The following is a 12,500-nucleotide window of genomic DNA, read 5'->3' on the forward strand; positions in this document are numbered from 1 at the left end:
GGTCTTCTTGTTACTAAACCGAGGTCTATATGCTCCTTATTCTACCCCCCTGATGTCTACAGGTACCAACTCAAACAATCTACATGTCTATAAGCTCTTCTTCACCAAACCCAAAGTCTACCAGCTCTTACTCCTAGGATCCTGAGAACCACAAGCTCCTATTCCTCACATCCAGAGGTCTACAAGGTTGACACCGACACGGTGAAACACACTTATGGAGAAAAGCAGGAGAGAAAAGGCATTTTGTGTGTGAGCCTGAAATCACAGTGATGAATAAATAATAAATAAATAATAAATAAATAAAAGCTTCATATGACTGTGTTCCCTCGAGTGCGGCTCTTAGCATTGCCCTGATCGCTCTCACTGGGTGATTCACTGCTTCACACACACACCACATAGGCTGTATAACATGATCACGCTCACACACTCAGAGCTATTCTCATCTGTACACACACATCTCTCTTTACACACATCTGAACGCTATACACACTCACACTGTAAGTATTCTAACTGAGATAAAAGGGCTGCTGTCATCGCTTTAGTTCTCATCTTTTAGACCTAATGAATGTGATTCTCTGCGTAGACGCTGCGTCATCCACTCGGTCATTAGTCATTAGCGGTGACCTGAGCTACGGTCGTTATTACTGTTTATTCTGGTGTCATTGGTGTGAGCCGCTACGAACGACGAGGACGATGCGGCTCAAGGACGAACATCGCTTTCATCGATTTGTCGTCTTCTTTAACCCGCCTTTATTCAATTTTATTTACACTAAAATAGAGCTTACAGGGTCCTTGTGAAAATGTGGGCCACTAGAGCAGTCTGGCAAATATAAACTAAACAAATTCCCCAACACTTCTTCAATATTCAAATCAAAACACACACACACACCGATTATGAGAACAACCCTCTAAAACATACAACCCCAAGATCATCACAGTGTTCTAGAAGATTCCAATCAAAGAACGGAACGCTCTTCTAGACCCAAAAAAAGAAAAACGCACATAAACACCGACGATCAGAACAATCGCCTAAAGATACAACCCCAACATCATGACAGTGTTCTAGAAGATGCTAAGCAAAGAACAGAACACTCTTCTAGATCATTTACACCTGGAATCGGTGTAGTGGCTCTAGAAAATACTCAGCGATATTAAGAAAACCTGTCTAGAAGATACAACCATGATAGCTTGGCGTTCCTTGAGAAGATCTAAACCAGACAACAGAAGGCTCTTCTAGCTCATCCGAACCAAAAGAAAGGCACACCGACAATCATAACAACCTTCTGCGATACGGTGACATTATCCGAGAGGATGCTAATCGCAGAACAGGAGTCTCGTTTAGAACGTTGAACCCAAAAGTCAGCATAGTACCCACTGCACAGGCACGATAGAAAACACACCTCTGTAATCAGAAAACTCTGCTAACGGGATACAACCCCAAGATTGTGACATCATTGTTGATCCTACAAATCATGTACTAAAGCAATAAAATTAGAACATTTAATCCAGAAAACGTACAGCAAAGATCAGTATTCAAGAACGTTTACATTTCCGGTCTGTATGGAATAACCGCCAACCCCAACCAGGGACTCTGGAACGTGAAAAGTGAAAGTGACAAAGTGACGTGACATACGGCTAAGTACGGTGACCCGCACTCAGAATTCGTTCTCTGCATTTAACCCATCCAAAGTGCACACACACAGCAGTGAGCACACACACAGCAGTGAACACACACACACCGTGAACACACACACACCGTGAACACACACCCGGAGCAGTGGGCAGCCATTTATGCTGTGGACCCCAGGGAGCAGTTGGGGGGGTTCGGTGCCTTGCTCAAGGGCACCTCAGTCGTGGTATTGCCGGCCCGAGACTCAAACCCACAACCTTAGGGTTAGGATTCGAGTCTCGGGCCAGCAATACCACGACTGAGGTGCCCTTGAGCAAGGTGTGTCCCCCCCCCCGACCCCCCAACATTCATTCATTCATTCATTCATCTTCTACCGCTTATCCGAACTACCTCGGGTCACGGGGAGCCTGTGCCTATCTCAGGCGTCATCGGGCATCAAGGCAGGATACACCCTGGATGGAGTGCCAACCCATCGCAGGGCACACACACACACTCTCATTCACTCACACACACACGAGGGACAATTTTTCCAGAGATGCCAATCAACCTACCATGCATGTCTTTGGACCGGGGGAGGAAACCGGAGTACCCGGAGGAAACCCCTGAGGCACGGGGAGAACATGCAAACTCCACACACACAAGGTGGAGGCGGGAATCGAACCCCGACCCTGGAGGTGTGAGGCAAACGTGCTAACCACTAAGCCACCGTGCCCCCTCCCCAACATTCTTCCAGTGTAATCCTTTCTAGTCCCGACTCATCCACACACCATGTTTCTGAGGTTTGCTTTATATATTCATCTACATTACTATCATATATCCAATATTACTAGGATGACTAGTGTTTTGAGCAAACGGTGGTTAATGGTAAACAAAAGTCGGGACACCGTAGACAGGTCAACGTGTTAGACGACAGCTCCTAGCCAGAAGTGCTAGTTTGATCATCTGATCCTAACTAGCATTAAACACATGACTTTCTGATTTTATGCTAATCACTAATCAGCATTATACAGGCAGCTGCTTTGAGATGTAACAAGCCCTGTGTGGCTCATAAGTGCACTTCCATATTGCAGCAGTAAATAAGACGATCAAAGTAGCCAAACTGCATGACTTGCAACATGCATAATGCATGGACCTGGCCTCCCATAAGAGCGGGACAAGACACAGCCGATATACAATAGTCTAATATCACTCAGTGGGATCTAAGAGAAATACAGATCAGAGCCGTGCAGAGTTATTCAGCCGTGGTTTCGCTGACGTCTTCCGTCGAGGGCATCGGGTTTATTAGCCTGTTAAAGAATGATATCATCGGCGCTGAAGCTATTTCTAGCATACAGAAACAGGATCGGTGAGGAAGGAGAAAAAAGTCACACTGTCCGGCTAGACTTTGTCCAGGTCATACGGTGCCATTTCAAATCTTCAACTAAGGTGTCAAAAACACTAATAAACATCATTGCAATGTAACAAATAATGTTTCAGGTAGTGTTAATTTCGTCACCTATTTTTAATTTAGTCTTAGTCTTAGTCTTGTGCCAAATGTCCTTGTTAGTTTTAGTCATTCACATATCTTTTTTTGTTAGTCAAGTTTTAGTCGACTAAAAGTCTCGTCATTTTAGTCTAGTTTTAGTCAAAAGAAAACTCAAGGTATCTTAGTCAAGTGTTAGTCGACTTAAAGTCTTTTAATTTTAGTCTAGTTTTAGTCAAAAAATTGTAGTCTTTTTTTAAAATAACACATTATTACTGAGATTATTACTGATAAACATTTCAGTAAAAAAAATGTTTCACATCTCAAACATTACACGTGTTGAATGATTTTTGTTGAATACAAATGTTAAACGTGTCTGGTTTTCACTTTCTGATTTAGGAGACACATTCACAAATGATTAACTTGTTCTGAAGAGTATTTTATTTTAACCAACACAATTCAAAAGCTGGAGCCCAACAGACTCCGACTGACAACTTAAGTTACAAAGGTTTTTAAAACTGTTTTGGTTGCCTTGTGTCTCATGTTTCTGTTCAAATCAGAAATAAAATATACTCAGAAAAACTGAAAAGAATAGGCCTACTTTACTGTGGACCTAAAATACAACCTATTTACAGTCCACGAATCACAAAAGTATCAGTGAGAAGTTGAGAACACTCGTTTAAACAGTGCATACACTCGAACTTGACCGCACATCACATTTTACTTTACTGCTTTTAATCGTAATGCAAAGACCGGTCATCGGGACATAAGCTGTCATGTACAATAAAAGAGCCTGTGCAGCGACAGGAAATATAATTTAACACAAAAAGCCGCCTAGACCAGGGGTGGACTTGCGCTCAGGAGTTTTTTATTTTTGAGCGGCGTGTGGACAAATTGTTTCTACACACACATTAAACAGCGCGAAGCCGCAAACTCGTTCTGAACATTTTAAAGGCGTAACAGCTGATGAAAAAGCAGAGACAATTGTAGACGAAAACAAAGAGATTTTATCTTAGTTTTTATTCTATACAAAACATTTTCGTCTCGTCTTTTTTCGTCAACAATAATGCATGTTAATTTAGTCTTAGTCAGCGTTTTTGGACAGTGGTGCAGTCTTGTCATCGTCTCGTCTTAGTCATAAAAAAAAAGGTTGTTGACGAACATATTTCGTCTCGTCTCGTCTGACAAAATTAACACTAGTTTCAGGTCATAAGTGTATACTCAGGAAATGATCTGTTTGAGATATATAATGCGATCAAGAGAAATCGTACACATGGAAAAGACCTTTATTTTGTCACGTCTACATTACAGCACAGTGAAATTCTTTCTTCACGTATCTCAGCTTTGGAGTTTGTGGTCAGATCACAGGGTTAGACATGATACAGCACCACTGGAGCAGAGAGGGTAAAGGGCCTTGCTCAAGGGCCCAACAGTGGCAGCTTGGCAGTGCTGGGGCTTGAACCCTGATCCTCCAATCAAGAACCCAGAGCCTTAACGGCTTGAGCCACCACTGGACTTTCTTTGTCTTTTACTTGGGTTAGATCTTGTGTGTTACATGTTACACTGCCTCTCTGAGCCATGGGCTCCAGTGTGATCCAGTGCTGCTAGTGTTAGAGAAGCTTACAACATGCACCTATATTCAGAGTGAGTGGCTAAGATACCGTAAGGGTTTTCAGCTTCTACGGGGCTTTGATCTGGCTTCTAGATTATTCATGTGGTGGTCTTCAATCATGTATCTGGAATGTGGCGGTGTGGATGCAGCCTTTTGTTGAAGCCATGTTGGAGGATCACATTCAGCTTTTGTCAAGTTTCTAGATTATTCTAAGGGATAATGGATGCTTGGATGCTTGGATGCTCTAGATGTGTGCAGGCCTTCCTGATGGTGTGAACAGCTCTAGACTGTGTTAGACTGGCTTCAAGGAGGTGCTGGGAGAGTGCATCTAGAGTGCTTTAGATACAGGTGCCTGGCCTAAAGATTGTGTTCCTGGCATTTAGATTTTATGTCTGGAATCTTTGGAGAGGGCTTTTAGATAAAGTGCTCTAGATAAGTGGCTTCTAGAGTTTTTTCCATGCTCCAGGATCGTGCAAGGAGTGCACATCTAGAGTGCAGTTTCTGACTTCACAATTGGGTTGTAAATTGTAGATTGTGTTAAGAGAACACACCTGGAGTGCACTCGATAAGTGGCTTCTGGATTGTGTGTGGAAAGCTTCTAAAAATTATACCCTGCTTGTGTGTGTGAGCATACTGACCATCATTGAGGTCCTGGAGAAGGTTCTCCTGACCAGAAAAGTCCAGCTTGACTCGAATGTTGACGGTGACTGTGAGAGCTTGGCCTGGCTTCAGAGGGAGATGAGACAGAGCGTCCTCCATGTCCCAGCTGACAAACTCCCCGAATAACTTTTCTACAGAGAGAGAGAGAGAGAGAGAGAGGGTGGGGGAGAGGGGGGGAGAGAGGGAGGGGGGGGAGTGAGGGAGAGAGAGAGGGTGAGGGAGAGGGAGGGAGAGACAGAGAGAGAGGGAGAGGTAGAGAGAGAGGGAGAGAGAGAGAGAGAGAGGGAGAGAGGGAGAGGGAGAGAGGGAGAGAGGGAGAGGGAGGGAGAGAGAGAGAAAGAGAGAGATCGGAAATCAGTGTTTCTACTACTGTTTAACATCTCATTTTAAAGGCCACTTTCAAAACTCATCACAAACACAAATTCAAAGCATTATTAATGAGTTTAATACATCACATAATCCACTTACAATTAAAACTGAAAATGAAAATAAAATTTACAAATAAAACAGTCAGAACTGTGCAGGCTTCACTGAGACTGAATGATACACAGGCCACGCCTCCTTCACTCAGACTGAATGATACACAGGCCACGCCTCCTTCACTCAGACTGAATGATACACAGGCCACGCCTCCTTCACTCAGACTGAATGATACACAGGCCACGCCTCCTTCACTCAGACTGAATGATACACAGACCACGCCTCCTTCACTCAGACTGAATGATACACAGACCACGCCTCCTTCACTCAGACTGAATGATACACAGACCACGCCTCCTTCACTCAGACTGAATGATACACAGACCACGCCTCCTTCACTCAGACTGAATGATACACAGGCCACGCCTCCTTCACTCAGACTGAATGATACACAGGCCACGCCTCCTTCACTCAGACTGAATGATACACAGACCACGCCTCCTTCACTCAGACTGAATGATACACAGACCACGCCTCCTTCACTCAGACTGAATGATACACCGACCACGCCTCCTTCACTCAGACTGAATGATACACCGACCACGCCTCCTTCACTCAGACTGAATGATACACAGACCACGCCTCCTTCACTCAGACTGAATGATACACAGGCCACGCCTCCTTCACTCAGACTGAATGATACACAGGCCACGCCTCCTTCACTCAGACTGAATGATACACAGACCACGCCTCCTTCACTCAGACTGAATGATACACAGACCACGCCTCCTTCACTCAGACTGAATGATACACAGACCACGCCTCCTTCACTCAGACTGAATGATACACAGGCCACGCCTCCTTCACTCAGACTGAATGATACACAGACCACGCCTCCTTCACTCAGACTGAATGATACACAGGCCACGCCTCCTTCACTCAGACTGAATGATACACAGGCCACGCCTCCTTCACTCAGACTGAATGATACACAGACCACGCCTCCTTCACTCAGACTGAATGATACACAGGCCACGCCTCCTTCACTCAGACTGAATGATACACAGGCCACGCCTCCTTCACTCAGACTGAATGATACACAGGCCACGCCTCCTTCACTCAGACTGAATGATACACAGACCACGCCTCCTTCACTCAGACTGAATGATACACTGACCACGCCTCCTTCACTCAGACTGAATGATACACAGACCACGCCTCCTTCACTCAGACTGAATGATACACAGACCACGCCTCCTTCACTCAGACTGAATGATACACAGACCACGCCTCCTTCACTCAGACTGAATGATACACAGACCACGCCTCCTTCACTCAGACTGAATGATACACCGACCACGCCTCCTTCACTCAGACTGAATGATACACAGACCACGCCTCCTTCACTCAGACTGAATGATACACAGACCACGCCTCCTTCACTCAGACTGAATGATACACAGGCCACGCCTCCTTCACTCAGACTGAATGATACACAGACCACGCCTCCTTCACTCAGACTGAATGATACACAGGCCACGCCTCCTTCACTCAGACTGAATGATACACAGGCCACGCCTCCTTCACTCAGACTGAATGATACACAGACCACGCCTCCTTCACTCAGACTGAATGATACACAGGCCACGCCTCCTTCACTCAGACTGAATGATACACAGGCCACGCCTCCTTCACTCAGACTGAATGATACACAGGCCACGCCTCCTTCACTCAGACTGAATGATACACAGACCACGCCTCCTTCACTCAGACTGAATGATACACAGACCACGCCTCCTTCACTCAGACTGAATGATACACAGGCCACGCCTCCTTCACTCAGACTGAATGATACACAGACCACGCCTCCTTCACTCAGACTGAATGATACACAGGCCACGCCTCCTTCACTCAGACTGAATGATACACAGGCCACGCCTCCTTCACTCAGACTGAATGATACACAGACCACGCCTCCTTCACTCAGACTGAATGATACACAGGCCACGCCTCCTTCACTCAGACTGAATGATACACAGGCCACGCCTCCTTCACTCAGACTGAATGATACACAGACCACGCCTCCTTCACTCAGACTGAATGATACACAGACCACGCCTCCTTCACTCAGACTGAATGATACACAGACCACGCCTCCTTCACTCAGACTGAATGATACACAGGCCACGCCTCCTTCACTCAGACTGAATGATACACAGACCACACCTCCTTCACTCAGACTGAATGATACACAGACCACGCCTACACCAACATGACATTTCATAACTATAACAGAAAAAGATGAGCATCTCTAAATAACTTAGAGGAGGAAAGTTTGCTGGAAGATACTGTACACACACACACACACACACACACACTCACACACACACAAACACACACATATATATACACACACGCTTATATTTCAGTGACAGAGAGCAGGTTATATATCAGGCACCAGAAACACTGCAGCTCAGGAACGGAGCAGAAATATCTGCTGTCAAAGCATAACCTGGAGACGGGTAATAAAAAGTAAAAAATGCAGCCAGGAGAGAAGCTAAAAACACACACACACACACACACACACATATTAGAGGATGTGACAGAACATCAATGCCAAATTGATCTCAACAGAGATCCAGTTCTCATTCTCAGAGCTTTACTGTATGTAGACGAGTCGTACATCATCTCATCACTGTATGTTTTGCAGCGCATTCAGTAATGATGACATCTCAGCACACACACACACACACACACACACACACACACACACACTCTGACAACTTTCTCAGAAACGTTCTGTCGACGTGAGATGAGCGAATAAATTACGTGGCCATAAAGACGCTGCATGTGATTTAAACATTACGTTTCGTTAAAGGGCTCGTACGAGAGCTTCGTAAATCACATGGCTGACTAGATCGCAATTTAGCCGTAAAGTTGCTGGGAAACTCTCACCTGAGGCGGATCTCCTAAAGTCTGTCTGCTTAAAAAGAAATGGAGAAGTACTTTATCACGTGGAGCAGCAGACTTCAGTAAGCTCTGGGGTAGTACGGTTGCCATAAAACAGCAGCAAGTGGGAATAGTGTAATGAAGGTAAACACTAAAATAATAACAGGAAGCATTCGAACGTTTGTTTCCTGCGTCACGCTGAAAGAGTTCGGCAAGTGAAGGGAGAAGAAAAACGAACTTAATATGCGCGAGAGCGAGTCTGCTAAAACACACAGGGTTCTCACTAGAACCGTCTCAAAAGAGTAAAAAAATCTCGGGTTCTATTCCAGTGTATCTCATCTCAAGTTCTATTCCAGTGTATCTCGGGTTCTATTCCAGTGTCTCTCATCTCGAGTTCTATTCCAGTGTATCTCGGGTTCTATTCCAGTGTATCTCGGGTTCTATTCCAGTGTATCTCATCTCGGGTTCTATTCCAGTGTCTCTCGGGTTCTATTCCAGTGTCTCTCGGGTTCTATTCCAGGGTATCTCGAGTTCTATTCCAGGGTATCTCGAGTTCTATTCCAGGGTATCTCGAGTTCTATTCCAGGGTATCTCGAGTTCTATTCCAGTGAATCTCGAGTTCTATTCCAGTGAATCTCGAGTTCTATTCCATTGTATCTCATCTCGAGTTCTATTCCAGTGTCTCTCGGGTTCTATTCCAGTGTATCTCGGGTTCTATTCCAGTGTATCTCAAGTTCTATACCAGTGTATCTCGAGTTCTATTCCAGGGTAACTCGAGTTCTATTCCAGTGTATCTCGGGTTCTATTCCAGTGTCTCTCGGGTTCTATTCCAGTGTCTCTCAAGTTCTATTCCAGGGTGACACGAGTTCTATTCCAGTGTATCTCGGGGTCTATTCCAGTGTATCTCGGGTTCTATTCCAGTGTATCTCATCTCGAGTTCTATTCCAGTGTATCTCGGGTTCTATTCCAGTGTCTCTCGGGGTCTATTCCAGTGTATCTCGGGTTCTATTCCAGTGTATCTCATCTCGAGTTCTATTCCAGTGTATCTCGGGTTCTATTCCAGTGTCTCTCAGGGTCTATTCCAGTGTATCTCAGGGTCTATTCCAGTGTATCTCGGGTTCTATTCCAGTGTCTCTCGGGTTCTAGTCCAGTGTATCTCGGGTTCTATTCCAGTGTATCTCGGGTTCTATTCCAGTGTATCTCGGGTTCTATTCCAGTGTATCTCGGGTTCTATTCCAGTGTATCTCGGGTTCTATTCCATTTTATCTCGAGTTCCATTCCATTGCATTCTATTCTATTTTCAGATTCTCATGTTCTATTTCACTGTGTTCTACTTTATTCCACTCTCTGATTCTTGTTTTCTGTTCTGTTGTGTTCTCCTCCACTCGCACTCTACTCGACAGTGTTTCTTGTCGTTTGTGATCGTTGCTGCTGCCTGGTTACTGCACTGTCCATATTTACACCTGCTTTATGAACCTTCCGTTAGAGTCATGAAGACTCGGCTTGTGGAATCTGTGCAGCTGAACTAAAAATACTGAGGCTGGAACACCAAATCAAATCAGTGGATCGGTAGAACCATAGAAAAACGAAAACAGGAAGACAGGTGTGGAAAAAAAAGCTCTGTTCTCTCAGCTCAGAGCTGCTACACAGCATTACATACTGTTCTCTAAAGAACTTACTCAAACTTTCCTGCGTGTGTTTGTGGCAAACAATAAAGAGTTTTTTCTTACTACAAAAAAACACACACACACAAACTACCTTAGTAGAAAGTGGGTGTGGCCTGTCCAGTAATCATACTGTATAGACAAGATATTCAAGTTTAATTAAACACTGTGTCCTTAACAGATTATCAACGCTAATGGTACTGTATTTTATTTTCTTAAGCTAACGGTATTTTATTTACTACGGCAATTTACTACTGTTTTCATTGTCGGAGTGTACATTCCCCCCAGTGCTAATGCTACAGAGGCGCTAAGTGAGCTACACGGAGCTATTAGCGATCTACAGAATGTTCCCAGCGCATATCGTTCGGAGCCCCGCCCCCACCTCGGCTACTCAGACCACATCTCTGTTATGCTAATTCCAGCATACAGACCACTTGTCAGACTCTAAACCGGTTTTCAAGCAGGTGAAAACCTGGCCATCAGGAGCCACCTCTGCTGTTCAGGACTGTTTTGAGTGCACTGACTGGAACATCTTCAGGGAGGCTGCAACCAACGGTGACTCCATCAACTTGGAAGAGTGACCAGCTACATCGGCAAGTGCGTTGATGACGTGACCGTCTCCAAGACCGTCACCACACGCTCCAACCAGAAGCCGTGGATGACTGCTAAAGTGCGTGCGCTGCTGAAGACTAGTGACCTAGCCTTCAGAACAGGGGACAGGGTGGCCCCAAGAACAGCAAGGGCCAAACTGTCCCAAGCCATCAGACAGGCAAAGCACGTACACACCCAGACAATCCACAGCCACTTCCAGGACAGCGGAGACACCCGGCGCATGTGGCAGGGCATACAGGCGATCACGAACTACAAGACAGCTTCACCTGCCTGTGATAGTGATGCCTCCCTTCCAGATGCGCTGAACAACGTCTATGCTCGGTTTGAGGCGCAGAACAACGTAGCGGCAAGAAAGACCATCTCTCCCCTGTCGACGTGAGGAGAACTTTATGCAGTACGGAAGTCTGCTGGACCAGACAACATCCCTGGCAGGGGGCTCACGGAATGCAGAACAGCTAGCGGATGTCTTCACTGACATCTTCAACATCTTCCTGAGCAGCGCCATTGTTCCTACGTGCCTCAAGGCAACCACCATCGTCCCCGTCCCAAAGAAGTCTACAGTGTCCTGCCTCAATAACTGTCATCCCGTCGCACTCACCCCCATCGTTATGAAGTGCTTCGAGAAGCTCGTTATGAGGCACATCAAGACCCAGTTACCACCCTCACTGGACCAAAACTTTTTGGCATAACAGAAAGCCTTCAGTCAGTCACTCAGTGTCCGGATCGCTCGCTTTACAGACGGTGTGGATGGGAAAAATACGTGTGTGTGTATTTCTCGACTAACTCGTACAGTGTTTTTTTTATGAACTCTTAGAGCCTGGAAGTGGCACTGCAGTGTGTCTGCTGAATAATTTACACTCATTCATTCCGTGTGTGTGTGTGTGTGTGTGTGTGTGTGTGTTCAATCCAAATAAAAATTAGCTTTATTCTCAGTAACCAAGCAACACACAGGAAAAAAAAAAAAAAAAGGAAATCGAGCATACGACGCAAAATAAGCAGTTTAATTAAAAGCGCTGCTGCGTCCTGCAGTAATCTGACGACTGACTTCCTGCTGCGTCCTGATTGTGGAACTGGAGCTCTGTTTTATTCTGAATCAGCTGCCTCCATAGTTTTGTTTGTAAAAGCGTTAAGATAACCTGACTTACCTGGGTGTAATAAACAGAATATCACTGGCAAGGTTTAAAGATGGAGGAGGTTTTTTTTTGTTGTTGTTGCTTTTAGTGTACAAGTTAATTATGATAAAGTGATGAATATGACAGCATTGTTTATCAATTAATTAATAAATTCATTCATCTACCGCTTATCCGAACTACCTCGGGTCACGGGGAGCCTGTGCCTATCTCAGGTGTCATCGGGCATCAAGGCAGGATACACCCTGGACGGAGTGCCAACCCATCGCAGGGCACACACACACACTCTCATTCACTCACGCAATCACACACTACGAAAAATATTCCAGAGATGCCAATCAACCTACCATGCATGTCTTTG

General features: G+C 45.2%; 1 protein-coding gene across 4 annotated transcripts in view; it reads right to left on the bottom strand.

Annotated features, from left to right (window-relative positions):
* The window catches only part of trappc9 (trafficking protein particle complex subunit 9), a 201,686-nt gene that overhangs the window by 100,071 nt on the left and 89,115 nt on the right, over nt 1–12,500 (bottom strand). For all 4 annotated transcript variants that reach the window (XM_060886331.1, XM_060886330.1, XM_060886329.1 and 1 more), the window contains one exon: nt 5,343–5,495. In XM_060886331.1, coding sequence (XP_060742314.1) covers nt 5,343–5,495 — 153 coding nt within the window. The remainder of the gene's footprint in view (nt 1–5,342; nt 5,496–12,500) is intronic.

Source organism: Tachysurus vachellii, chromosome 14 (genome assembly GCF_030014155.1).
Source record: "Tachysurus vachellii isolate PV-2020 chromosome 14, HZAU_Pvac_v1, whole genome shotgun sequence".
In the NCBI taxonomy this organism is placed as follows: Eukaryota; Metazoa; Chordata; class Actinopteri; order Siluriformes; family Bagridae; genus Tachysurus; species Tachysurus vachellii.